At 40.4% G+C, this 25,668-nt stretch overlaps 1 protein-coding gene across 1 annotated transcript in view; it reads right to left on the minus strand.

Annotated features, from left to right (window-relative positions):
• The window catches only part of LOC124124275 (aromatic-L-amino-acid decarboxylase-like), a 62,071-nt gene that overhangs the window by 17,835 nt on the left and 18,568 nt on the right, over positions 1-25,668 (minus strand). The window contains exons 4-10 of the mRNA XM_046487421.2: positions 24,996-25,047; positions 24,112-24,176; positions 17,742-17,876; positions 11,200-11,310; positions 9,887-9,919; positions 9,345-9,506; positions 1,494-1,561 (exon numbers count right to left, since the gene is read on the minus strand). Coding sequence (XP_046343377.1) covers positions 1,494-1,561; positions 9,345-9,506; positions 9,887-9,919; positions 11,200-11,310; positions 17,742-17,876; positions 24,112-24,176; positions 24,996-25,047 — 626 coding nt within the window. The remainder of the gene's footprint in view (positions 1-1,493; positions 1,562-9,344; positions 9,507-9,886; positions 9,920-11,199; positions 11,311-17,741; positions 17,877-24,111; positions 24,177-24,995; positions 25,048-25,668) is intronic.

Below are 25,668 nucleotides of genomic sequence, written 5' to 3' on the forward strand. Positions count from 1 at the left end.
ATTCTGATGTAATATATATTAATGCGCACATTCCAGAGGAAAACTTGCAATGTTTAGGTATTGTCTATGAGACACAGGAAGAGAGTTTTCGAGCACATAATTGAAGAATGACATTATATGATGAAGAGATTATGACGCATGTGTGTTTGGGGATAGTAAATGTCCTGAATTGAGTAACACGCTACATAATAAAAATAAGACCTCTTCACTATCCATAACAACTGGTTGTGCAAGTAATAGTATATTTCTACCTAAGCTTCATGCGCAGGGCACGACAAACTGGTAGGGCGTGCTACATGTAAAAGTACTCGTGATATAGAATATGTGTTTGAGCCTCTGTTTTCAGATGAACATAGTGGTATGATTCTAATACTTCGTTTATTAGTCGTTAGTTTATTGTCATATGTTCGAACATTCAGTCAGTTTATATGAGGGGATTGCCCATTAATTGTGTCAGTGTAATTGATCTATATTAAAAACAAGTAAAAGCTAGAAAAGCGTGTAATTTGTAAACGTCTAGCTGACTGCCACAAGAACTCCACAACAACCGTGCTGCAGTACATTAACATACGCACACTTAAGTGTCGATTCCCAAATTGATACAATATGTTAACCCAGAAATCTGTACGTAATAGAACTTAGTATGAAACCAACAAACAAACAAACAAGTGCTACGCACTTAACAAATGTATTCCAAATCAATACAAATTACTGTACAGCAATTACAATGTCAGCACACAGTAGAGTGTCAGTACAGTATTCAATGGCAATACATTATATGATGACAGTGGTCAGTATCTAACACACAAATACAGTGGTGATAGCAAAAGTCAGTAATAATGATAATATATATTCGCCAAGTGGCGACAGTGGTCAAGCTTCCATTTTGGGCAAGGCAGGGAATCAGGAATGATGCGCGGTAATCACGCTGGTGTTGACGTTATGAAAATACGTGAGAGACAATTGTGTGAGAGATGCAAGAGGCATGCTCTTGTCCCGTTATACCGCCCAACTAGCTTTTCAGAACTTTCTAGACAGTGCTGTCAGGCTCTGTACAATGCGTGACCAGTCTCGCCGTTTCTGGAAGTTGCCACACCACTCTAGCATAGTAACGTACTGACGATTGCAGTTACCCGTGAAGATCTGTTTTAGAATCGGTACAACATACTTGTCGTACGGGATCGACTTCCGGGATCGGGTGGTCAGGCTCGCTGACTTGGTTGATGCATGTCATCGTATTCTAATTGCGTGGGTCGATGCTCATGATATCAATCACTGGATTGCCTGGACTCGATTATTTACAGAGAGCGGTCATATAGCTGGGATATTGTGCGGCGTTAAACAACAAACAAAACATTGTTCAACAATAAAATACACTACCATATAACTGCACGCATATGCATAATGTTCTTTCATCAGATACAATTTTCATAGGGCACGCAGCTCTATGTTGAAAAAATTAAATCAAACAGACACTGTTCAGTTATACCTACCACATCAATGAGCAATCAAAGTTGACTTGGAGCCATTTGTTGGTGTTGAAATTGAGAGAGTTGGCATTCTGAAAACAAACAACATAAATGTGTTATAAAGACGCAAATATAGAAGATATTGGAAATGGTACTGGTCATAACATACTTGGATTAACCTAGAGTCGACGCTGTTTACTAACTTATGTACTGTTTTACAAAGATATTGGTTTTACACAATAGGCAGATTTTTGTTGGGACATAGATGTACATAATGTTTCACGGAGGTTTCCTTTAATCATTATGAGACACACACAAATGTAACAATCTCTGTATTAATAATATGCTGGGCAGAAGAAGTACTGCTCAATAGCGAAGGAATCCTGTTGAAAAACGTCCAGTGTCTACATGATGCCAACGTGACTGTGATGTGACACATTGAATTCTCTTCTATTGGTTATTTTCTGCAATTGATGTTTTATATTCATCTACAATCATGTTTTGCAATATAACGGCGGTGCAATGGGTTATACAGACCCACTTATTTTTAACATCATGTTTAAGAAGTTATGAATACATTAGTTGTACGAGGATGGTAAAAACGTTCAAAGCCTAACAAACAAAACCAACAATTGCGAAAGTTTTAGTTTTCAACATAATATCCCTGCTTTTAAATACTCTTCTCATGTCGACAGAGAAGCTTTTCAATTCCAGTCAGGAAGACGTTTTCTGAAGCCACCCTGAAAAACCCAATCATGGCATCTTTGAGGTTATGGTTGTCGTCATAGCGCGCTCCACGAAGGAAGTTTAGCAAGCAGGTGGAGATGACTTTGTGCCAGGTCTGGTGAGTATGGAGGGTGGGGAAGCTCTTTGAACCCTCATTGTCGCACAGCAGCCTTTGCATGTCAAGAGGTGTGAGGGGAGGCACTGTCATGAAATAGTAGAACTCCAGCAGTCAGCATTCCTCGCTGCCCTTCTTTATAGAATCTCTCAGGCGATGAAGCAAATCCGCATAGTAGGCACCGGTAATCGTCTTTTGACTTTGTAAGTAAACAACAAGGATCACACTCGTTGCTTTCCAGAATATAGTGACGATAGCTTTCTTCAATGATCTTGAAGACTTGATTTTCTTTGAAGTGGCATAGTGTTCCACGGTTGACGTTTCGACTCGGGATCATAGTGGTAAACCAATGTGTCATCACCCATTACTAATCTCTTTTTTAATTTGACGAATTCCTCAATTAGCTGTAATTTTTTTTTGCAATGTGAGTTATTTTTTCAGTAAGATCAGAATTTAGAAACTTTGGCACCCAAAGAGCAGATATCTTATTCATCTGTAAATGTTCATGAATAATAGTTTCACTGGATCCATGGCTACGACCTGTGTCTTCCTCAAATTCAGAAATGGTAAGGACCAGTTGAGGGACCTCCAGACCTAGGGTCATCATCAAGGCTTTTTTCTCCTAGCCTAGCTGCCCGAAGTTTAACAGTTGAATAGCTAGGGCACTTAGCCCCATATACTTGTGACATGCGGTCATGAATTTCTTGGGGAGTACTTTCCACTAAAGTAAAAAATTTGATGACTGCTGGGTACCCGTTCTTTTTTCCATTTCTGTGTCCATTTGGACCCTATCACGTTCAGCTGTCTGTCACTTATATACAGACGACCTCAACAGACCAAATACACTTGCAAATATACTTCTCCAACAATGTACTACATTGACTAGTTCACATTGTTATGGCCCTTAGTTGAAAGTTAGTCAGACTTAGAACTTTTTGACCAGCCCTCGCAGTGCATGGTTAACTCATAGTGCAGATTGTTGACACATCATTGCTTTGCTCAAGATGTTACAAAATCATTATCACCTCTCGCTTACACGGTGTATACGTTGAGGGTGTGCAACTTTTGATTTCGTAATACTCATGACAAATAAGATTGCAAAACGAAGAAAGCCATGCTTCACTGTAACTTTCATTGTACAGTTGCAAGTGTTCCCAGATTACGTCACAATCTGCCATTTGGAATGCGTCTGCAGCTGAGTGTGTAACTAATATAATGTTCTTCTCCTTGTCAATGTTAAATACTAAAAGAAACATGTAAATATTTGGATTACTCAAAGTGTCACAACCATAAGAGTGATTATTCTTCTTCTATTTAGGTGTCCTTTTAGTTAGAATGTTAGTTAAGAATGCGACAAATTTACAAAAACTAAGCACATGTACTCTTCAAAAAAAGAAACGCAATCCGGATATATTTGACCATAAAAGCAAAATTAGCGGACCAACTGGTTTAATGTGTTGTAGTGTCAGTGACACATTTCCCGGGTCAAAATGATCGCAACAAGGACATGCAAACCATTAGACGGGAAACACGTACGATTCGAAAAAACGCACTCACTACATTAACAAAGGACCATTGAGCTGCACGTACTGCACGTGCAGCAGCACTATGAACGGTATTAAAGTGCAGGGTTTTTGATTGCCTGGCATCTGTAATCCCAGGCAGGGGAATCCCGATCAGCTGTAGCCAGGGCTTTCAATGTAGCGCCTAGCACCATCACAAGGCTATTGGATCGGTTTCAACAGCATGGGTCAACATGCCACATACATGAAAGGACGACCACAGCCACCTGTCGACAACATCGTCAACAACGACTGCATTGGTGTCGTCAACACAGGGTATGGCCTCAACTGCGATGGAGAGATGTCTGGTTCAGCGACGAATCACGATTTCTCCTCCGTGGAGGGAATGGAAGAACACGGACCCAGGACGTCGGGGAGAACGTTACGCCGGAAACTGCATACAGGAAGTGGATAGGTTTGATGGGGTAGCGTTATGATGTGGGCTGCTATCTCTCATCATGTCAGGGCAGGTTTGGTCTATATCCATGGCAATCTTACGACTCAACGATACATCAACGAAATTCCTACCACACGTCCTCCCTATTACAGGCAACGGTGTATTCCAGCAGGACAACGCTCCACTGCATGTCTACACAACAACAACGTTGATGTTCTATGTGGGATGAATTGGATAGACGGCTACGACGACGTCAACCACAACCGAAGACGTTGCAGCAGTTGGCTGCTACCAATGGTGTTCCCCAGGATGTGATTCGCATACTCGTCTCGTCCATGGGCAGGAGATGTCAGGCCGCTATCGATTCCAACCGGGGACTTACGCGTTATTGATGGTAGCTGACCTTTACCTTGAACTTTTCCTATGTACCAATAACTGAGATGACTACAATCACCAAGTGTTATCTCCACAACATTTTAGCTCAGTACCTTCAACGGTTCCTCGTATCAATATATACTGAACAACAAAAGTTCCTGTGACATTGAATAAGATTTAATGCAAAGTTATGTTTTCAACCAAATCTGAAACAATTTCGGTTTGCAACAGATAAAGACTCCTGTAAGTGTTCAAATGGTTTAATTTGCCATACTGACTTTAGAAAATGCGTGATCATGCCAAAATGTCAATTTACAAATCAATAGCGTGTGTGTCCGCCTCTGGTTGCAGTGCAACACATCTTCGTCTCATGGAATGTACCAGGCGTCGCACAAAGTCCTGTGGGATATCTGTCCATATCTGCTTGAGCATGTTTCGAAGTTCCTGGAGTGTCTGTGGAACACGTAATTGACGTCGAAGGCGCCGATCCATCTCATCCCACATGTGCTCGATTGGTGAGAGATCAGGGGAGCGAGCCGGGGAGGGGATGACATTTTCGTTGTTTTGTTGAAGAGAATCCTGGTAATGGTAATGCCTAGGCCATGACGACGCAAAAAGGGTAGAACAACAGGGCCGATGATCTCGTCGCGGTAGCGCTGTCCATTGAGATTTCCCCTTAGCACTATCAAACGGGTCCTCTGTCTTGCTATAAACCCACCCAAAACCATAACGCTGCCGCCCCCGAACCGATCTTCTTCCATGACACAATGATTGACGTAACGTTCACCTCCACGTCGGTGCACTCGAATCCGTCAATCGCTGTGGCTGCGATGAAAACGAGACTCGTCAGTGAATAGAACTTGTCCCCACTGCATGGCCGTCCAGCGTAGACGCTGTCTGCACCAATGTAGACGTTCTTGACGGTGATTTCCTGTCAAAATGGTACGTCTAGCGGGTCTTCTGGCGACAATCCCTGCACATCTGAGGCGACGACGTACGGTATGTGAAGATATTCGTCAAAGGCCAGGGATGCTTCTTACAGTCACTGTTGCTGTCTGGAATCGATTTCGTAGGTGTGTTGTTCGAATCCAGTTGTCTTGTCAATTATTGGTTACGCGTGGCCTGCCACTCCGAGGATGGTCTCTGACTGCATTCGTCCGTTGCCAACGTTGCCATGAACACCAAATGGTGTTTCTGTGGACGTTAAATTGTCTTGCAACATCACGTTGACTCGATCCTGCTTCAAGCATACCAATGGCTCGCAGATGCTCATTTTCGGACAGGCTTGGCATTTTGTCGTTTTTCTGAGTGGTTGTTGTCAGCACGATGCTGAACAATGCATATGGAATCCCGTTAACGCACATGTTTTTATACCCATTCTTTGGTAGTGAAATGCATGGGACTTGCATAAAAGTCAACTTTTGCAAGGAATGCATGCTTTTCTGTAGCAGCTGCGTTTTTGTGACTTGATTCAATACATGTACTACAATATTGAAAACCAAACTTTACTTGTTTGAAAAATACACTAAAATATTGGTGTCACAGGAACCTTTGTTGTTGAGTATATGTTCCTACCTCAAACACACTCCTACCTCTGGTTTTGCGTTTCTGTTTTGGAAGAGTATACTACATTTCATAAGCATTAACACGAAATTATTGAGCCATTTTCGAAATACCTTTGCAGTATTTTTCGCGATAAATGGTTCAGAGGTCACTATCGCGCTACTAGTCACGTTTGTCCTACATTTGCGGAACAACATACTATACTGAACCAAAGTTAAAACTTCACAATCCTAAAACTTTAACATTTTGACCAGTTATCATTGTGGGCCCTTATTGTGTATTTAAACAGTAATGGCTACGTATTGTCTTCAGATAACACCCGTTTTTGTGCAGGTGAATCGATCAAAATCATGTGCACTGCACTATAGTGGCAAAAGTGGTTTTTCACGTGCAACTGGTCACGTAGCCATAATACCGCACGTTTTTTCACCCATACTTTTTAGCAGTCATTACCAAACAAAGAAAAACACATGAAAACAAAAGTCTTTACGGCCATGTGTCATGCCACGCCTTTCAAATGTGCAACGTGAACGTGCCATCGGCATGTTACAGACGGCAACGTCCGTAGCTGAAGTCGCAAGGACGGTGGGTTGTAGTCGACGGACTGTTTATGATTTACAGACGCGTCTACAGCAAACGGGTACCACCGCTGATCGCCCTCGGCCAGGTCGACAACGTGTGACGTCACATGCAGAGGATCGTCAGATTGTCTTACATCACCTCCGTAACCGATTTTTGACGGCTACATCCACCAGAAATGAACTGTTTAGGGGTAGAGTGAGTGCGCAAACTGTTCGAAACCGTCTGAGAACTGCTCACCTTCAAGCACGACGGCCATACTGCGGGCCGATTCTGACTCAATTACACAGACGTCAACGTCAATTGTGTGCACAGCGACACTGACGATGGACTCAGAGGAATTGGAATCAAGTCGTCTTCAGTGATGAATCCCGATTTAATCTTCGATTTGCTGATGGCAGGGCGAGGGTGTGGAGGCGCCGTCATAAACGTTACGCCCAGTGTTGTGTACAGGAAGTTGACAGATTTCGAGGCGGAAGTGTCATGGTGTGGGGTGCATTCTATGGCAACGCACGTTCCAGGCTTCTTGTCATCCGTGGCAACCTCAACGCTGCTGCTTACCGCAACCAGGTACTGGCACTAGAACTGGTGCCTTTTATGGCAGCACATGGACCCGGTTTGATCTTCCAACACGACAATGCCAGACCCCACACAGCAATTTTGACAAGGAATTTCCTTCAGAATGCGGAGGTCAACGTCATGGACTGGCCGTCAATCTCTCCAGACCTCAATCCCATCGAACACGTCTGAGATGCTCTTGGCAGAAGTCTGCGCCCTCTCCAGAACCAACCACAGAATTTGCAAGATCTTGGCACCAATTTGCAGCAACAATGGCGTCGTCAATGGTGTTCACAAGCATCACAAGGTCCATGCGGAGGCGTTGTGTGGCAGCTGTCAACGCACATGGTGGCCATACACGCTACTGAACTTGTGTGCCATCAGATTCTCGTGCTTGGGACTTATGATTTAAACTGTTGATGTTATTACCGAATACCGTAGGCGCTTGGAACAAATTATGGTTACCACCGTTAATTAAAATCCTTCTTTGGACATTAATGATTAAAAATTACCTTCTCTGATACATTTGTCCGTTGTACATCATATATCGGATTACTTTTAAAAATGTAATTAAAAAGTTTTTAATTTGACTCAGTATATATTGGTCGCATTGTTCGTTGTTTAAAGATTCTGGAGTTATTTTGACATTTTCCATGGCATGCTAATCTTCACATGTTATTATCCCCCGCCACGAAGTGGGCGGCGGATATAGGAACGAGGTTCGTCCATCCGTCTTTCTCAAAAACTGTTTAAGTTAGAGAAATCAACATTTACACACAGATCTTACGGGCCATGCTTAAATAAGTTCGAAAATTAGTTATTGCCCTTTTCCGTGCTATTCAACTTAGTGTATACTGCGTGAAATTGGGACAAGATCCTCAGAAACTACTTAATTTTGAATGAAAGCTCGCATGCTTATCTTAGAGACACTTGTCAAGATTGAGTTCTACAATTGGTGACGTAAATGATGTTTTCAATGAGTTATTATACCTCACTAATATTACGTTTTTAAGAGGGTGATTCCTAAACAGTGAAGAAATTGAGAATCAGCGACCGCGTGTCAATAAATACAATTCCGGGTTCGCATAACATCACGTATTAGTTAACAAGCACTCACTTCTATGCAGGATATGTTTGAACTCACGGTCAGTGTCTCCAGATGGCATGTTATTCACTTTGAACACATGTAGTACATAATGACCGCTGAGAGAGGCAGTAGAAATCATAAACTTGTTATACAGTCACACAGAATTCTTTTTTTATGTATTTGCAAAATATGGTGATTGATTCTTCGCCTTTTCCAACAATATCACGGCGGGGGACAGCAGAAATGAGCTTCACACATTGCACCCATCTCGGGTTGGTTGGTTGGTTTGCTGTTTAACGACGAACTCAGCAATAGTCCAGCTATATGACGGCGGTCAGCCAAGTCACCGAGTCTGACCACCCGATCCCGTTAGTCGCCTCTTACAACAAGCATAGTCGCCTCTTACAACAAGCATAGTCGCCTCTTTCAACAAGTAGAGTCGCCTCTTGCAACAAGCATAGTCGCCTCTTACAGGGGTATATGTTACGATCGATCCAACTTTGAAAACCTAATGCTGTGCAGAGTTATATAATCGCTGCTCACGAACACAGGGATTAATCTAGGATTCCATTGTTATGTGCCCTTGGCAGGAAAATTGTGATTATTGTTTTTTTTATTCGGTTCAAAATTGGGATTGTTTTATGTAAAGTTCGTATTTTCTAATTTTCAGAGGAAGTCATCATTGCATTCAATACAAAAAAATACAAATCTCAATGAAACTATGATGTGAGGCGTCCTCCCCGAGTTTCATTCATTCATTTCAATGTTAACTAATAAAACAGGTATGCGCTTTGTAATTGCTGACAATAAATATGTTTATTCACAAAACATTTTATTATGTGTTTCCGTACATATCATACATGTGCATGACCGTTCAGCCAGTACGGACAATACTGTTATGCGTGAAACTTACTTCAATCCCTTTAAGTAAGTGTTGAAACTCTGGACAAATCATGGCATTGCCAGCATACGCCGCGTCCACATGAAGCCAGACATTCTCTTTGGCGCACACTTCGCCTATCTCTTGAATGTTATCGAAGGAGCAGCATGCTGTCGTCCCAAGAGTGCCACAAACCTGATGGACATAGGAGCGTAACCTCACAACATGCAGACGTCTCTAGAACCCATTATTCAGTATCAAACAAGCGAAGTCTCACGTTAATCACATATACTTCTTTAAACAGAACAGTATTCGACAACAGTCTAACCTTCCAAGAATGAAATGCTGACATGTATTTGTATTGTCGCACGTGGTCGATGTCTCTTTATCGAAACCAGAGATTGCAGTAGTCGACCACGAAAAGAAACGTTAAACATGTTCAACAGCTATTATTGTTCAGTTGCAGAAGAATAGCTGATTTGAATTTAATCTTTCCCAGAAACTTCAGCATAACATTCCATGGAAATGCGCATCGTTAATATTTTATTTAGGGTAATTAAATAAGTTTGACTTACAAAGAAAGGAATGAGACCCAGTCGTCGATCTTCCTGTTGGAGAAAATATAATATTAAAGGTATTAATTTCCATGGCGCCAGACCTGTAAACATCAGTTTAACCTGGCAAGATATTATGTGAACATGGATGACAAGGTACATTCAAACTAGCGCAAAATGCCTTTTAACACTTCCCTGGCCTCGACATTACACGCTGTTAAAATATGGTATTTTAATTACACTGCCTGGGATAAGACAAGGAAACACACACACACAGGCATACACGCACGCACGCACGCACGCACGCACGCACGCACGCACACACAAACACGTGCAATAATCTTGAAGGCAACGTTATCCCATATGTCTACATGTATTGCGATGTTGAATTGTATTCTTGAAGTTCACTCTTATTTAATTATGTACTTTATAACTGTTCGAAAATATGAACAAACAACAAGTAAACAAGTCACGCAATTGCGTTTCAAACCAGATCTAAAATACTAAAGTATCGACAGAGACGCAATTTGAAATTCGGGCCTAGATTGCTAGAAACCAAAGTTAGGCCACCATACTTGGGAGCGTTTGGGATTGTATTAGAAAACTATTAGAAAAAGGTTATTGAGATTTGCTGGGCGATCATTGAAAGGTGATTATAAAGATGTGTCAAATAGATATTAAGGTTAATTCAAAGGTCGCTATTGACTGTCACTGTTAGTCTAGACAGGGATCGAGTCGATACTACGATTGTCAGGATGTGTATTTCTTCGTTTTGTTCTCGAGGGTGGGTCGTAGCGTGGATATTCGTGAACGATCAAGCAATCAATCTTTCTGACGTGTTTTAATGTATGCTAATAAGCTCAGTTCAAGTTCAAGTTCAAAGGGTCTAAATTAAAACAACGCTTCTGTATATCTTCGTGCTAGGGAATTCCCAGGGGTTTCCCCAGGAATATGGTAGACGTCTGTCAGTGTTTACGTCATTTCAAGAACACGGTCTCATGAAAAGCGTAAGAACGACAAATTGTGTTGTTCATACACTTATGAACGCCGTATGTCGTGTAGTATTTGCATTAAAAATGATACATGTTAAAGACATATTTCCCCAAAAGAAGTAACTTTAGAAACCGCGTTTGAGTGGACCGCCCGAAATATAGTGTCAAGTAACTTGCAGTCATAGTTTCTACAGAAACGTTCACATATGGGAAAACCTCTATCCAAACGTAATGGTAACGTTGGTAATGTTGTTTCGCGCTGATAACACTATCCATTATGTGGTAAAGCACTGAATCCTGAACCAACCAGTATGAACTGATGCGCTTGATGTGTTAACTCACCTCTATAGCATTGTCCAGTACTTGACCACGGAGAGAGTACTTGTCATCAACATCTAACTGACGCATCTTCACAAAACCTATCATTCCTGCTTTCTCCACACATGAATGTGCCTGTTTTATATAAAAGAACAATAAAAATTAATTCCACATCCCCTAAACGTACATTTTTGCTTAAACAAGATTGCCTCATGATGCAATGCAACATGAGAGATTGAACATTGTCTCACGATGCAATGCAAAGTGATGAATCGAAAGTTGCCACAAGACGCAAATCAACGTTACAGGAGGAACCTTTTCTCAAGAAAAGTAACCTGAAAGATGAAACGTTGCATCAAGACGCAAGGCAACATGACAGATTGAACCTTTTTTGGTTGTTTTTGTCTGGTTGTTGTTTAACGCCGTACTCAGCTATATTCTTGCTATATGAACAGCGGCCTGTAAATAATCAAGTCTGGACCAGACAATCCAGTGACTGACATCATAAGCATCCATTCACGAAATTGGGAAACGATGGCATGTATCAGCCAAGTCAGCGAGACTGACCACCCGATCCCGTTAGTCGCCTTAGGACAAGCATAAAACATGGGTTGCTGAAGACCTATTCTACCCCTGATCTTCACGGGTCATGAGTCTATGATTGGATGTCACATCATCTGACTAATGCAAACGAAGCAGGACACGTTAGTAGGTACTGCGCACATTGTTCTTCAATTCATTCCTAATTCTAAGAGGGGTCAGCTCTTGTTTTTTGCCTGATAGAAGTTTATGGTTAAGACCAGATGCCAAACTTCTATTCATTGGAAATGTTCCCCAAAGAGGATGCCCAACGACCATAAACACCAAAGATGACTTTGTCACAAGCACAATAACATGTCACTGTGCATTGGGTCGACGCCATCTCGAGGGGTGGCATCCACATTTTGTGCACATTCACTGAGACACTGCAGGTTGAGAAAAGTAGGTTGATGCCACCCAAGAAGAAGAAGCATTAGCCCATGCCCTTGAGAGGGAGAAATGGCAACTTCTTGCCAACCAGAAATACACTTTTAGTTGGACTGTGAATTGTGTAAATTTGAAAAGTGAAGGAAAACGTATCTATTGTGTATTTTTTGTCACAAGTCGTTATCTATGTGTGACAAGCATTCGCCGGTCCCCAACAGTGTTTGAAATGACCCCCGCTTAAACAAACACGATGGGGGTTATCCCTTGGCCAGGTGCTGCATTAACTTATTTACATAAGTGACAATTAACCTTATTTTGCACCCAAACAGGATGTAAGTAAACCAATGCTAGTTACAGATTGTTAACTGTTAGTCCACAATATCCAGATCACGTTTGACGTTTCTCACATTCAACAATGTATGCAATGTTGTTATTTAGTATAAGAGTTGTTAATAATCACATATGAATCAGCGAATCACATCTTCTGTCACACACCGCTGTACCGATACATTTAGGCCTGAGCCCCCAAATATGTTTGTTTTGGAGTGTGTGGAGTTTGGAATTTCAGCAATTAATACTTTCGACGAGTGTCATGAGATTTTCTCTCTCTCTCGGAAAGAGATAAAATGTATTTAGGGAAATTTATATTCGCAACAAAACCGCAATCATCTTTTTCAGCTTACTTGCCGTTTAAAAGTAATTGATTTATTTGAAAAATATTGATTTGTAACATAAAGATTTATCTTCAATAAATAACTAAGATTGTAAGGGGCTGTGTGTGTGTGTGTGTGTGTGTGTGTGTGTGTGTGTGTGTGTGTGAAGCGCCGTATAATCTAAATGGCTTTAACTTTTCAAAATCTCAAACAAACTGTATTCATTCAGAAAATACAAACCTCACCCAGACCCGGATTTAAATGAAGATGACACTCCTATTAAAGTTGTACATTGTAAAAGATGCCAAATGTTTAGGTATAATTTCGACCTTTTGGCCACACATGAAGTATTTGAAGAATAAATATCTGAACACGATGGACCTATTGAAGGTTGTTTTAAACTCAAAGTGGGGATGGGATCAGAACCCCCTCCTTCAACATTACAGAACACGTATCTGCTCTAAACTTGATTACGGCTCTATCATATTTGATGGGGCTTGTAAAAATTGTCAGATACTATTCATTATCAAGGCCTGAGGCTCTGCCTTGGAGCCTTTAGAACTTCGCCTTTTCATAGTTTGTACGTGGTGGATGATGAGCCATTCCTTAAACAACGTCGCATTAAATTATCTTTGTAGTATATGTCCAAATAATATTTCTATTGAATCCAATCCAGCGTATGGCTGTGATTTTAATCCTCTTTACGAAAATCTACACTAAATAATCATCTCTTATTCCACAATTTGGAATAATAATACAATCTGATACTCCAAAATCTTGGAAACATAGCCTCCACTCAGCTTTAGTCTTCTCCACCATGGCAGTTTGTAAAGCCAGTGGTGGACCTAACATTAACTGAACAATAGAAGTCTGAAACAATTCGACTAATTTATCAACAACAATATGATGAATTAAGCAACACATATGATACTTACAAATCCATATTTACAGATCTCATCCAGATTACCCGATAACTGTTCCATTCTCACAACAGAAGCCAATGCCATTGTAACAGCTCTATAATGTATCAGAAACCGTCAAAATATAAAAAGCATTAAATATATTCGGATTCTGTTTCGTGCCTACAGGCTATTCATAACATGCCATGTCCACATCCACTTCTAATCGAAATTGTTGAATTATATGATGAGCTTGCTACTGGCCATTTACGACATGTCTTTTGTTGGTTACCCAGCCATGTTAAAATCACTTGGAACTCTATGGCTGATGCTGCAGATAACGCAGCACTCCACAAATCTGTTTCACCACTTCTTATCCCCAACAGCGATAACAAACCTGTCATCAGATTTAACATCAGAGATCTAATGCAGAAGTGGGACACCTAAGTAGGTATAAATATATTACATGAAATTAAACCATCTATTGGTTACACATCTACTGATTTGATGAGGTCATTATGCGACGATGTCGTATTGGCCATAGCAAATATACTCATGAATATTTATTGATAGGTGAGGATCCTCGATTTTGTATCCCTTGTGACGAAAGAATCACCTGCTTGACAGTGTTGATTTTGCCATCACAGGGGATAACTATTTCAAAACATCATCTATTAATTATGTTTTTCATGGTATCAATTCCCGTTTATTTTATTTTGTGAAAGGAAATTGTTTTGTTTTTTAAACACTTTGGTTACTTTGTTTTGTGAAGAATATGTCGTTTTAACATTGGTAGATTAAATTAACAACAGAAGTTGTCAGTGGCGTATCCATAGAGGTGGTTAAGGTACTGTAAAATTATTGTTCCCCTGCGTGGTTACGTAAGTTACACATCTTTCAAAGTAACACTTGAAGGGATGGTGTAAATCCTGCCCCGTGGTCCTTAGTACGGTGATCTACCTTAAGTTGCTGGCGATCTGTAGTAAGATCATATTTTATCATGTATTGTTATGTACAGTGCTATCCTTTTATGATTACTTATGATGACCGTCTCCGTGGTCTAGTGGTAGAGCGTCCGCCCGGAGAGCGGAAGGTCCGGGGTTCGATCACCAGCCGCGTCATACCAAAAGACGTTGAAAAGGTACTTGTTGTCACCCTGTTTGGCGCTCGGCATTTAAGGGCTAAAACAAGGACTGGTCGGCTCGGAGTCAGTAAACTGTGGCTGAGTGAGGTATTCATGTTAATCTGCGGCATGGTTTCTCAGTGAGCTAGCACAAAAAATCGGCATCAGTCCGGACTAGTACAAGCAGCCACACACACACACACACACACACACACGTGCATGCACGTCGCTATGTAAGTGCAATAATCGTGGACGCGACGTTAAACACCATTTCACCTCACTAATTATAATTCTTTTTTCTGTGATAAGTCTTTTATTTTACTGTCCTTCGTTGGCAGGTTTTTATATATGAATTCATTAATGTATTTATTAGAATAAGTGATAGAACACGTTGGCAATTTATTGTAAGGGTCCACAAAAACTATTGGTGCGAGGTAAAAGTCTGAACGTTTGCGAAGACTTGATCAATAATGGGTCATGCCCAGACTATTGGACAAACATTCGTTTATGGGGCTCAGCATGGTTCGGATCAAGGTCCCAGTTACAATTTAAGGGAGTCTTCTCCACTTTTCTTGCAGCGCCCTTGCATTTGACGTAGACATACACTATCATCTTGAAGGCGTGATCTATGGGGGACACGTCCGGACTCATGGCGAGCCAATGAATTGTGGTGATGTTTTGCTACTGGAGGTAGTCAGTTCAATACTAGCACGGTGGGCACGGGCGTTATTGTTCTGAACAATGAAACATGGCTCAGAATGGCGTGCAAACGGCACAACTCTTGGCATCAGTGCGTTGTCCGTGTAGTAGTGTCCAGTGACCCTGCCATTGACAATAGGCAGTGACGTTGTGGCAGTCATAGTACGTGATCCCGCCCCATGTCAATACAAACGCTCGCATGGTGTTCGACAAGACGCTTATGACACCTCCACGCTTATCCAGAAATCCAGAGTGAATCTTGAGTCATCTGAAAACATTACATGATGAGACCATCGGCGATTGCCTAAGTTTCTTCGCTCCAAACACCATTGGTGTTTTGCTGGAATGGATCGACGGTAGTACAACACGTGGTCGCCGAGCATGCAAATTAGCTGCATGAAGACGATTTCAAATCGTGTGGTCAGCAACTTAAACCTCGGTGGCCTGGTGCACGTGAACAGCGATTTCATTAAGGCCTGGCTTCTGATTAGTTGATCCTGGACTGCACATGATAGACTGGGATACATTAACTGTAATATCTACCTCTTGTTGAGTTCTTCCAGTTTAAAGCATGTCAATTGCCCTTAGGCGTTCATCACGTTGTAGACGACACCTTCCCAATCTGATCACTAATACTGCATTAAAACAAGAGTAGAGAGCTTGCGCTTTACTATCGATAACAAAAATTAACAATACTAACGTACGGCCAGAGCGATTTGACGACCTTTCACTGAAGTGTCCAAATCAAGATTGACCCCCCTACTCACGTGCAGGGACGAATTGCATGGTTCACGTGCAATGTTTCGGGTGTGTTAGATTTTGGTTTCGAAACCGTTCTACCTCTGGCAGTCATGTGTCATGCTTAATTTCTTCAGAAGAGCGATCAAAACATTTCTATGTCATGATCCTCCTACTAATTATAATTGTATGATAATCTAATTGTTTTACTGGCCTTTGTCGACGGGTATTATACATTCTAAATGTAATCATTATTATTGAAAACATTTCTAGTCACTATGTGGCTGAAATGCTGCCGATATGTTTATTAATTTTAACTCACCAGCTCTTTGGAAGTCGTTTAGATGTTTTTGTTTGTGCAATAACTCTGTGTGACAGCGGTCTGTAAATAATCGCGTCTGGACCAGGCAATCCAGTGAGTGATCATGAGCATTGATCTAAGCTATCGATCAAGACTTTATTGTACAAAGAATAATAGTAATGCACATAACATATTTAGAAAGGAAGGAACAAGAGAAAATCAAATCATTCATTGTAAAGTGTAGTGACTTTACGGTCAAACGTTTGACCGTTTCATTCAAGATGTTTCACTGTGTACTTAATGGTATTATCACGAAGGCAGTCTTCGTTATCATCTTCGTGTCCTAATCATACCTAATTTAAGGTCAAACAGCTACTTTTACACTGACAGGTTAGGTCTAAATACTGTTCTGTATGGTAATCCTAATCTGTCAGAAGATATGAATTTGACAATAATACTTTATTAAATTTAATAATGATTTTTTTCGATTGAGTAAACGATTTTATTTAGTATCGTTATGTATAGCACATTAAGTAGTACTATTGCATCTAATTTATAACTTGGGGACAACAAATATTCATACAAAATATATAAAACAAAAGTCCAAAGATGAGCTGTTTAATTTTCTCAACAGGTATCACGAATGTGATTTCCAAGAGTAGTTATACTGTTACGAACGGTAATATGGATATTTGTTGAATATATATTTGGATGCTCTTGTGAGTAGATGCACTTAGCGAGAAAAACAATCCGTTATATTACATTTAAGATCTTAATTATCGAAAAGATCGTCTTGAGTTGGCGCCACCATTTTGTTTGAAGCAATGCAGGGTGATATGAGAAATGAAATATGATTGGTCAGAAGGCTGGGGAATAGAATGTTCATTACTCGTAGTCGCCAATGGTCGCGCTTAGGTCGAGCCCAGAAATTCCAGCTTCGTTCGGCAAGGGTGGAAACTGGACTTTTTAAAGTCAGGAAGATGCAAAGCAGTTGGGATACGATGACATGCATCTACAAAAGTCATCGAGTCTGACCACCAGATCCCGTTTGTGGCATCTTACGACAAGCATAGGTTGCTGAAGATTAATTCTAAACCGGATATTCACGTGTTTATGACTGCGGGACATTAATAGATGCCTGTATGTGTCAAATACAACGCATTGTATGAAATACAATTTCAACTTACAAGTTTCGATGAATATGCCACAAGTTTAGACAGTAATAATCCATCCTCGATGAACGGGAATCGGTTCTTGAGTTGTCTCATAGCTGTGTGTCGGGCGGCTAATAGTGCCACAAGTATGCATTCGCTTGCAGAGCCCTGAAAAATACATAATTATGATATTGATTTCGCAACAAAATCGTTATTAATGATTAATTAGCTTAACTAAAAACATTCCGCATGTATTTCTAGTACTATGTTGACCAAGGCTCTATATAAAAAAAATTAACCGTCGTCATATAGTTTGAATATTCCTAAGTGCGGCCTGAAAGAACAAACAAACAAACAAACTAAAAAACAATTGTCAGGTACAAGAAAGTGATAGTATGTCCAAAGATTATTAGCATCAGGAAAGACTGCAGAAATAAAGATTCACAAAGCTCATATTTTATATGATGCTATGAATAGATGTCGAATAATATGCCCTGCTTTCAATAATGTAATTTGGCTAATGGCCGACTGTTTGTATTTTTAAAAACATCCGATGATTAGACATCTCAGATATCGTATACCCAGCAGAACTTCTTAACAGTCTGTGATAATAATAGTGAACATTTTACCCATTACTATTAACCCATCCAATGATCCACCGTCAACAAGATGGTCAGTCCTTTTCTGACAAACTGAATAATAAAGCTAATGAAAGTAGTCCTAACTCCTATGCGAGCCCTCACATTCGTGAACCATGATTTAAGAATGACTGCACGATTGAAGGTGATGAAAACAAACACACCAAAACACTCACATAACAGCAACCAGTACACGTGCACGTCCATGACAAATAACAGTAAATGCGGGTATAAAATTGCATCTGCGGGTTCATTCCAGATGCAACTGAACTGCACTCTCGAAAGTTGAAAATGAGACTTTTTTTCATACTTTTATATCTTATTATATGCGTGAACCCACAATAATGACGCTGAATATACGCTTATTCGCTTATCCAAATTGAACTATAAATCCACTGTTTATGGTGGAGCCTGTAAGAGTAGCTTTTAGACGGATACCTTTATTCAGTAGTTTATACCACCGACACATAATAAACTGACGACCAAAAGAAACTTTCGCCTCTGTCTAGTTTAAAAACCACAACATATAGATGCATAAAGTAAAATGTATTGAAAAGATCAAAATCCCAACGCAATCATCATTTAAAATGACAGTCATACAGCATCCGATATTGGCATGACAGTTGTCCGAATTGATTTGGGGCTGGCAAAACAAGCTTTCAACGCAAATGACAAAGGGAACACGCATCTAAATTCGCTCAATTTCAATCACCCGTCACATGAATAGCATGTGTGACGACCCCCTGCTAAACTCAAGCGCACAGAAAAAGTCAGTCCTCTGATGACGCCTCGGTTGGCTAGAGGGTGTGGTCGCTGTCGAACACGACGGCCAAGGACATCCCAGAGGTGTTCTATGGGGGGACATGTCTGGGGAGCGTGCAGGCCAAGGCAACACGTTGACGTTGTTGGCTGCAAGGAAGTTCTGAACGATTCGGGCTGTATTGGGTCTGGCGTTGTCATGCTGATAAAGGACACTACAGCTGACAATGGGAATAAGAATGCCATCCATGTAACGCCGAACTGTCACATTTCCGTTAACGATGACAAGTGGTGTGCTCGCCTGCCCACTATGTCCTCCTCACACCATAACACCCCTTCCACCATACGGCACGACCTCCTGAACGCAACAGGTCAGTGTTCGTTCTTCCCTTTCGGCGGTAAACATGCTGTCTTCCATCAGTTCTGAACAGACAGGACCGGCTATCGTCAGTGAAGACGACCATCTGCCAGTCACGTCGCTGCCAACGATATACAGTCCGGGCCAACCTCAATCTATGTCAATAACAGTTACTGCCCTCTGAGTCAGGCATTCGTCGCTGATGACATTACTGTCTGGGAGTGATTCAAGTACCGTTCTTCTTTGGGCGTAGTTAACCAGGTCCTCATGTGTGCGCGGTCTGTCTGTAACGTTGCATCAGGTTAGTTACAGCAACACATGATCAACAAAAGGTTCTAGCAATGTGGGCATGAGTGGCTCCCAGCTGTAACATACCCAGGGCCCGCTCGCCGTTGTTCGGGTGTCAGTCATGGCATTTCTATGGGGATTTGTTTCATCATTGTGAGTGTCTGACATGCCATTCGTATCACTTATATACCCCCAATGCAGCGTAATTTCGGCTACTCAAGCGGCACATGTTTTCCCCCTTTTTCGCATTTCCTAAAACAACACGCACCGTGGACGTGTGCCACTTTCTGCATAGAGCGTTATTGTGTTTGGACGATGTGTTTTGTTTTGATTTAGTTTGAACTTTTGAACTGTTTTTATTTTTTTGTAATTTCATTTTCAAAGTGGTAAAGTTTCTTTTCGACGTCAGTTTACATAAAATGTAATAAAATATACAATAGCATACTATTGGGTTGAACATGTGTCCGACAAAGTGCAAAATCTTGTCTTTTTAACTTTCTCGGGTTACTTACAGAGTTATTTAAAAGGTATTTAACTCTCGCCTGCGAGTAGCGATTGCACCCCAACAATACATGTAATTCATCTTCAACATTATTTAAACATCGTAAGTAACACCACAGACTCTATCTTGGTACAGTGTTTGTGAGTAAGTATAATTTTACAAAGCTTTTAGCAATACTCCTGCAATATCACAGCGGGTGACACCAGAAATGGGCTTCACATATTGCACCCATGTAGGGAATCAAACCCGGGTCTTCGGCGTGACGAGCGAACGCTTCAACTACGAGGCTATTCCATCGGCACTGGTACAATGTTTGTATGCCTTCCACTATATCTACTGATGATCTAAAGTTGTCACATCTTAACATAGCTATAGGTTTCCTTTGTTGTACAGAAAGATTACCAGTAAGATATTTTTCAACATTAAGTGATGACTTGCACTGAGAGTAATAATGACATTTTGATGAAATTTCAATTAGGAGGAGTGCAATTATTGAATGAAGCAGTCATACAATCTTTGTTTAAAGGCTGACATGAACAGTGGTAATTGCCAATACCCTGACTCAGCCACACAAGACCAAATCCATACTGGAATAAAGTTGACCTGATTTGAGATATCCAAGATGTTTTCCCTTCATCATCAAGAGATTTCAGCATGATGTAAGACTGAAAGGGCAGTCTGTGTTTATCAAGATGAATAAGCCTTTTGCACCGGTACTTCTTTGCTCTGAATGTACAGTTATACTGCATGGGTACCCTACCACATTCCCCAAGTACCATTATTAGTGTACTTATGTATATTTACCACATTTAACCTATGTTTATTTACCACATTTAACCTATCTTGGTATTGAGTATGTGTGTGCCTACCACTTTTTTCTGATAATCTAAAGTTGTCACACCTAAACACAGCTTTAAGTTTCCTTTGATATACAGAAACGTTAATAGTATTGACTTAAACTCTGAGTAATAATGACACGAAACCTTAAGAAAATAGTTGCATTGAATGTAGCAGTAACTAAGTCTTTGGCCGATATGAACAGTTTAGTATTGCCAATGTCTTTACAAGGCTGACAAAATCAAATCGATACTGAAATGAAATTGACTTGATGTCAGATACCCAAGTGGTTTTACCTACATGTACATGTACATCCCAAGAGACTTGACCCAAGTGTTTTCATGATGAATATATCTACAACAGTACATAATTATATAGATAGTCTTAAACAATCGTAGGGAATAGTAAGAAATAACTAAACATTTAAAAAATTGTAAGATATATTAGTTCCACGTAACACTTGTATAATTATGATGAACTTGTTGGGAACGCATTACAATGGCTAGTGAAGTATGACAGTAGATATTATGACCCCCAACGATCTTGAAGGACGATAGGGAAAAGACGATAAGGTGGGAAATTGACGTTTTTGGATCAGAATACCAACACGACCGAGCTAACATTCATTCACTCGACAAATCATAAAACTGCACATGAGTCCGTCTCACTTCTCTTGCAGTTCCTGGTCACGTTCAGCCAACGTGGTCGGCGGCCTATGACGTTAACGCCCACGTCCCCTTATCATGTCCCAGACGAGTTCAATGGGGCAACGGTCTGGGGTCATTGTTGCCATGGCATTCTATGCATGCGCTGGTGGAGTGAGCACGGGCCTTGCCGCCGCGAAAGACAAAACGTCGACCCACACGCCTTCCGAATGGAACAAAAATGGGTGTCAGTATGTTGTCCGAATAGTACTGTCTAGTGACACTTCCTTGCACAATATAGAGTGGGGTTCGGTCAGTCATAGTAATGCTCACTCACTCACTCACCAAGCACCATATTATTATTTGAGTAGTTAAGACATATTAAAACATTTTGCCTTTGCTTGCAGGGCACAAATGTAATCTGTAGTTGAATAACTATGTATGCCTGTGTTTCAACAATAGCATTATTTTCTGACACTCTGATTAGTAGTCTTGGCGGTGGATTTGCCACTGATGTTAAAACTTTACAGGGTCCGTCCATCAGAGATAGTCTGCTGCAGTTGTTTTGTTCTTTGGTACTTCAAGATTCGGGGATGGGGCAAATTAAGTAATAAGTCACAATCAATAACTTTGATGAAAAGTCCAGTCTAAAGTGTGGTCGTATAAAAAAATATTGTATTAAAGAATTCATTTCCACGTCCATCAAGGCCACATTCAAGATATTTCAGGCAAGAGTTAATGTCACCATCTGTAAATGGATTCTTTAGCAGATTCCCGATATCTTCCAAGAGGAAATAAATTTACTGATAAATCTGGAGGGGCCTTGTCCTCACATGATTTAAGCTTTTCCAAAAGGCACTTGGGTCATTACTTGAGTTTGTCACACTGTTTCCCAAAATACAGGTCGTATCCAAGTTGCGTGGATCGATGCTCGTGATGTCAATCACTGGATTGTCTGGTTCAGACTCGAATATTTACAGACCGCCGTCATAGAGCTGGAATATTGCGGAGTGCGAACAAACATGAATGTTTCACTTCATTATCCCACCAAGGAGTTTGGATCGGAACACTGTGTGACATGTTTGTATTGTATATTCTATTGAACCGATCCGCCGCAGTATGAAATAATGATAATAAAGCTGTTCCACCTTGCTATACATCCATCTCAATAATATCACTAATAAAGTCACATTTTCAAGAAAGTATTGCTTTCTGTTTGCACACCAAGTGACCTTGACCCTAACACGGCTTGAGTAATGATCATCATCATCATTATCATTATCTGGGGTGGTGGGGTAGTGGGATAGTCTAGTGGATATAGCGTTCGCTCGTCACGCCAAAGACCCTACATGGGTACATTGTGTGAAACCTATGCCTGGTGCCCTCCGCCGTGATGTTTGCTGGAATATTGCTAACTCATGTTGTTTCTTATTACTCATTGTAATCGGAAAGTTATTGTGGAATGTCTGTAGAGAAAAAAAAGCGGGAAATGGTTCTCGTGTACACCAATGGCGGTAAAAAGTGGGAGGAGTTAAAAATATAGTCTACCCCACTGGCACCATTTGGTGTGACCCAAGTAAAATTATCAGCCTGGTCGTCAAATAGTCTACCATTCAAAGCATGGATCCCATTTGTTGCACAAAGTTCTGCTAATTTAACCCCAAGCTTATTATGCCCAACATTATCTATACTATTTTTTGTAATGTTAACTTGATCTACTGAATAATGATCACTATCGGTTTGAATAAAATCAAGGTTATCATATGCAATGGAATCCAGGCATGTCCGCATCCTTCCATTGAAATCACGGGCGACAAGTAGATGGTGATTAAGGTATGATTATATTTTGGGGCCTTTCGACAATCTCTTGACCGTCTCTATATGTAGGATAAAACCACACCTTATGAAATTAGGCTCTTTCATATATTACTAAATTGTCTTCCAACCCCAAAACCGGCATATATCTTTGACAGTTTCAAAAGGTCTGATGCAATAAAAGTAAATGGATGCTCATGGTTCAATTTTTACTTATGAATCCAAGTAGCAAGTGCCTGTGTTGTTGGATCACACATCATGCACTGAATTACCAGAAAATACCTCTATTTTCACTGCTGATGCTAAGCCTATTCTTAGAGCTTTGGTACATTTATCCATGTTAACAGTGTATAATCATACTGAAAAATGTATTTTCGACTCATCCAATTAGTTTAGATATTCTGGAATTATACAATGATCCGTCAGCTGGCCATTGACATATTCTGTTGTTGGTTCAAATCATGCCCTATCATCAAAACCTAATTGGAGAGATTGATTAATGTTGCAAAAAGAGACCTGCCATTGTTAACGTACTTGTTGCAAACAAAATTATATCACATACCTGAATTACACCGCCACCAATACCACTTTCATGCAGAAACATACTTGGCAGACCTATCATCTTTCCTGAAATGACAAAATTTAGAACTTTACAATTCATTACCACCAATATTTGGAAATTTATTAGATGAATATATTAATATCTCAATTAAGATCTAGATCAGAACCTAACTTAACTTCTTCTACTGTAGAATATATTGCCCACTATGGCTACTGTGATGACGACACACGTCAGTTTAGGTCGGAGGCCTAGGCGATCAATATGAACAAGCCAACACACGAATTTGGTGCCGACTATAGAATATGTCTTACATTCATACACAGAAATGCAAACATTTAATTGTTAGTGTTTCATCTACTATTTTATTCACTTCACTTCGAAGTGGACCAACCATTTCCACGAGAAGTGTACTGTGGTATGTGAAGTACTTGCCTTGCAATGAATACATCAATGCAGTATATACAAATGCTTTTGGATGTATGTGCTTGTCACCAGCACATACATCCAAAAGGAATGCAGGTCATCGAAGGTAAAAGCGTCCTGGTTGAATACAGACCAAGTCGTATGACCCAATGTCCAATTTGACACACGCTACCACTGTGTCATATACATCTACGTACAGGCACAACTAAACGTAGAGAAGTACAGACCCACATACACACACCGAGATGAAAGTGGTTGCCACACCTCAGTTGTCTCGGGAACTGTGTTTGGGACGAGTTGTATTTATATACATTGTGCTAAAATATAAATACATACATATATATATATATATATATATTTATGCTAAGTTACGTGCAGAGAGACTTGCTGAACATTGATGTTAACGTTTGTATTACTAATTTTGTCTTGGTTTGTAGGTATTTAATTGAATATTGACATACCGACCCAGTCAAGTGTTATTATTTCAAGTTCAGTGCATGCCGGGCTTGCAGCCTGAAACGCAAACACGATTCATTGTGTACATAAACATGTTTACTAAAAATAAGCATTTTAAGCATTAGAACATACATTGTATATGCACAGGGGCAAAGATAAATGGGGTCGTTTGATTGCTGATAATTGCACATCAGTGATACTACGGACTGAATGTCTTCACCAATATTAATATACTAAATATATGCACACAAACACATGCCGTTTGTATGTGTGCTAGGGTGACAAAGACAATCTCGCCTCAAATGCTCTGCCCCGTCCAAGCTGTTTAACATAATAACCAGACATTTCAACATTACTTTGTGAAGATTGTTGTTCAGATTCTTAATCTGCTGCTTGACAAAGGTACTAGCACCTGCACCCAAACATCGCACCAGTGTAAATAGAGTTGACATCCATACTAACTGCTTGTTACGTAATTTGTTTACAAATTCATATTCTGTTGTCTGAAGAATAGACGTATTCTTCATCCTAGTTTTACTCAAGTATAACTTAAATCTTGAAATTGAAATAACTTCACGATTTAAAGTAGATATCAAATGTGAGTTAGTTGCTTGTGAAGAGAGTAAATTTACCACCTGTTTTACGTACAGTACCTGTACTGTGCAACATTTCTTTGAT

Source organism: Haliotis rufescens, unplaced genomic scaffold, assembly GCF_023055435.1.
Source record: "Haliotis rufescens isolate VD_foot unplaced genomic scaffold, xgHalRufe1.0.p SCAF_13, whole genome shotgun sequence".
Taxonomy (NCBI): Eukaryota; Metazoa; Mollusca; class Gastropoda; order Lepetellida; family Haliotidae; genus Haliotis; species Haliotis rufescens.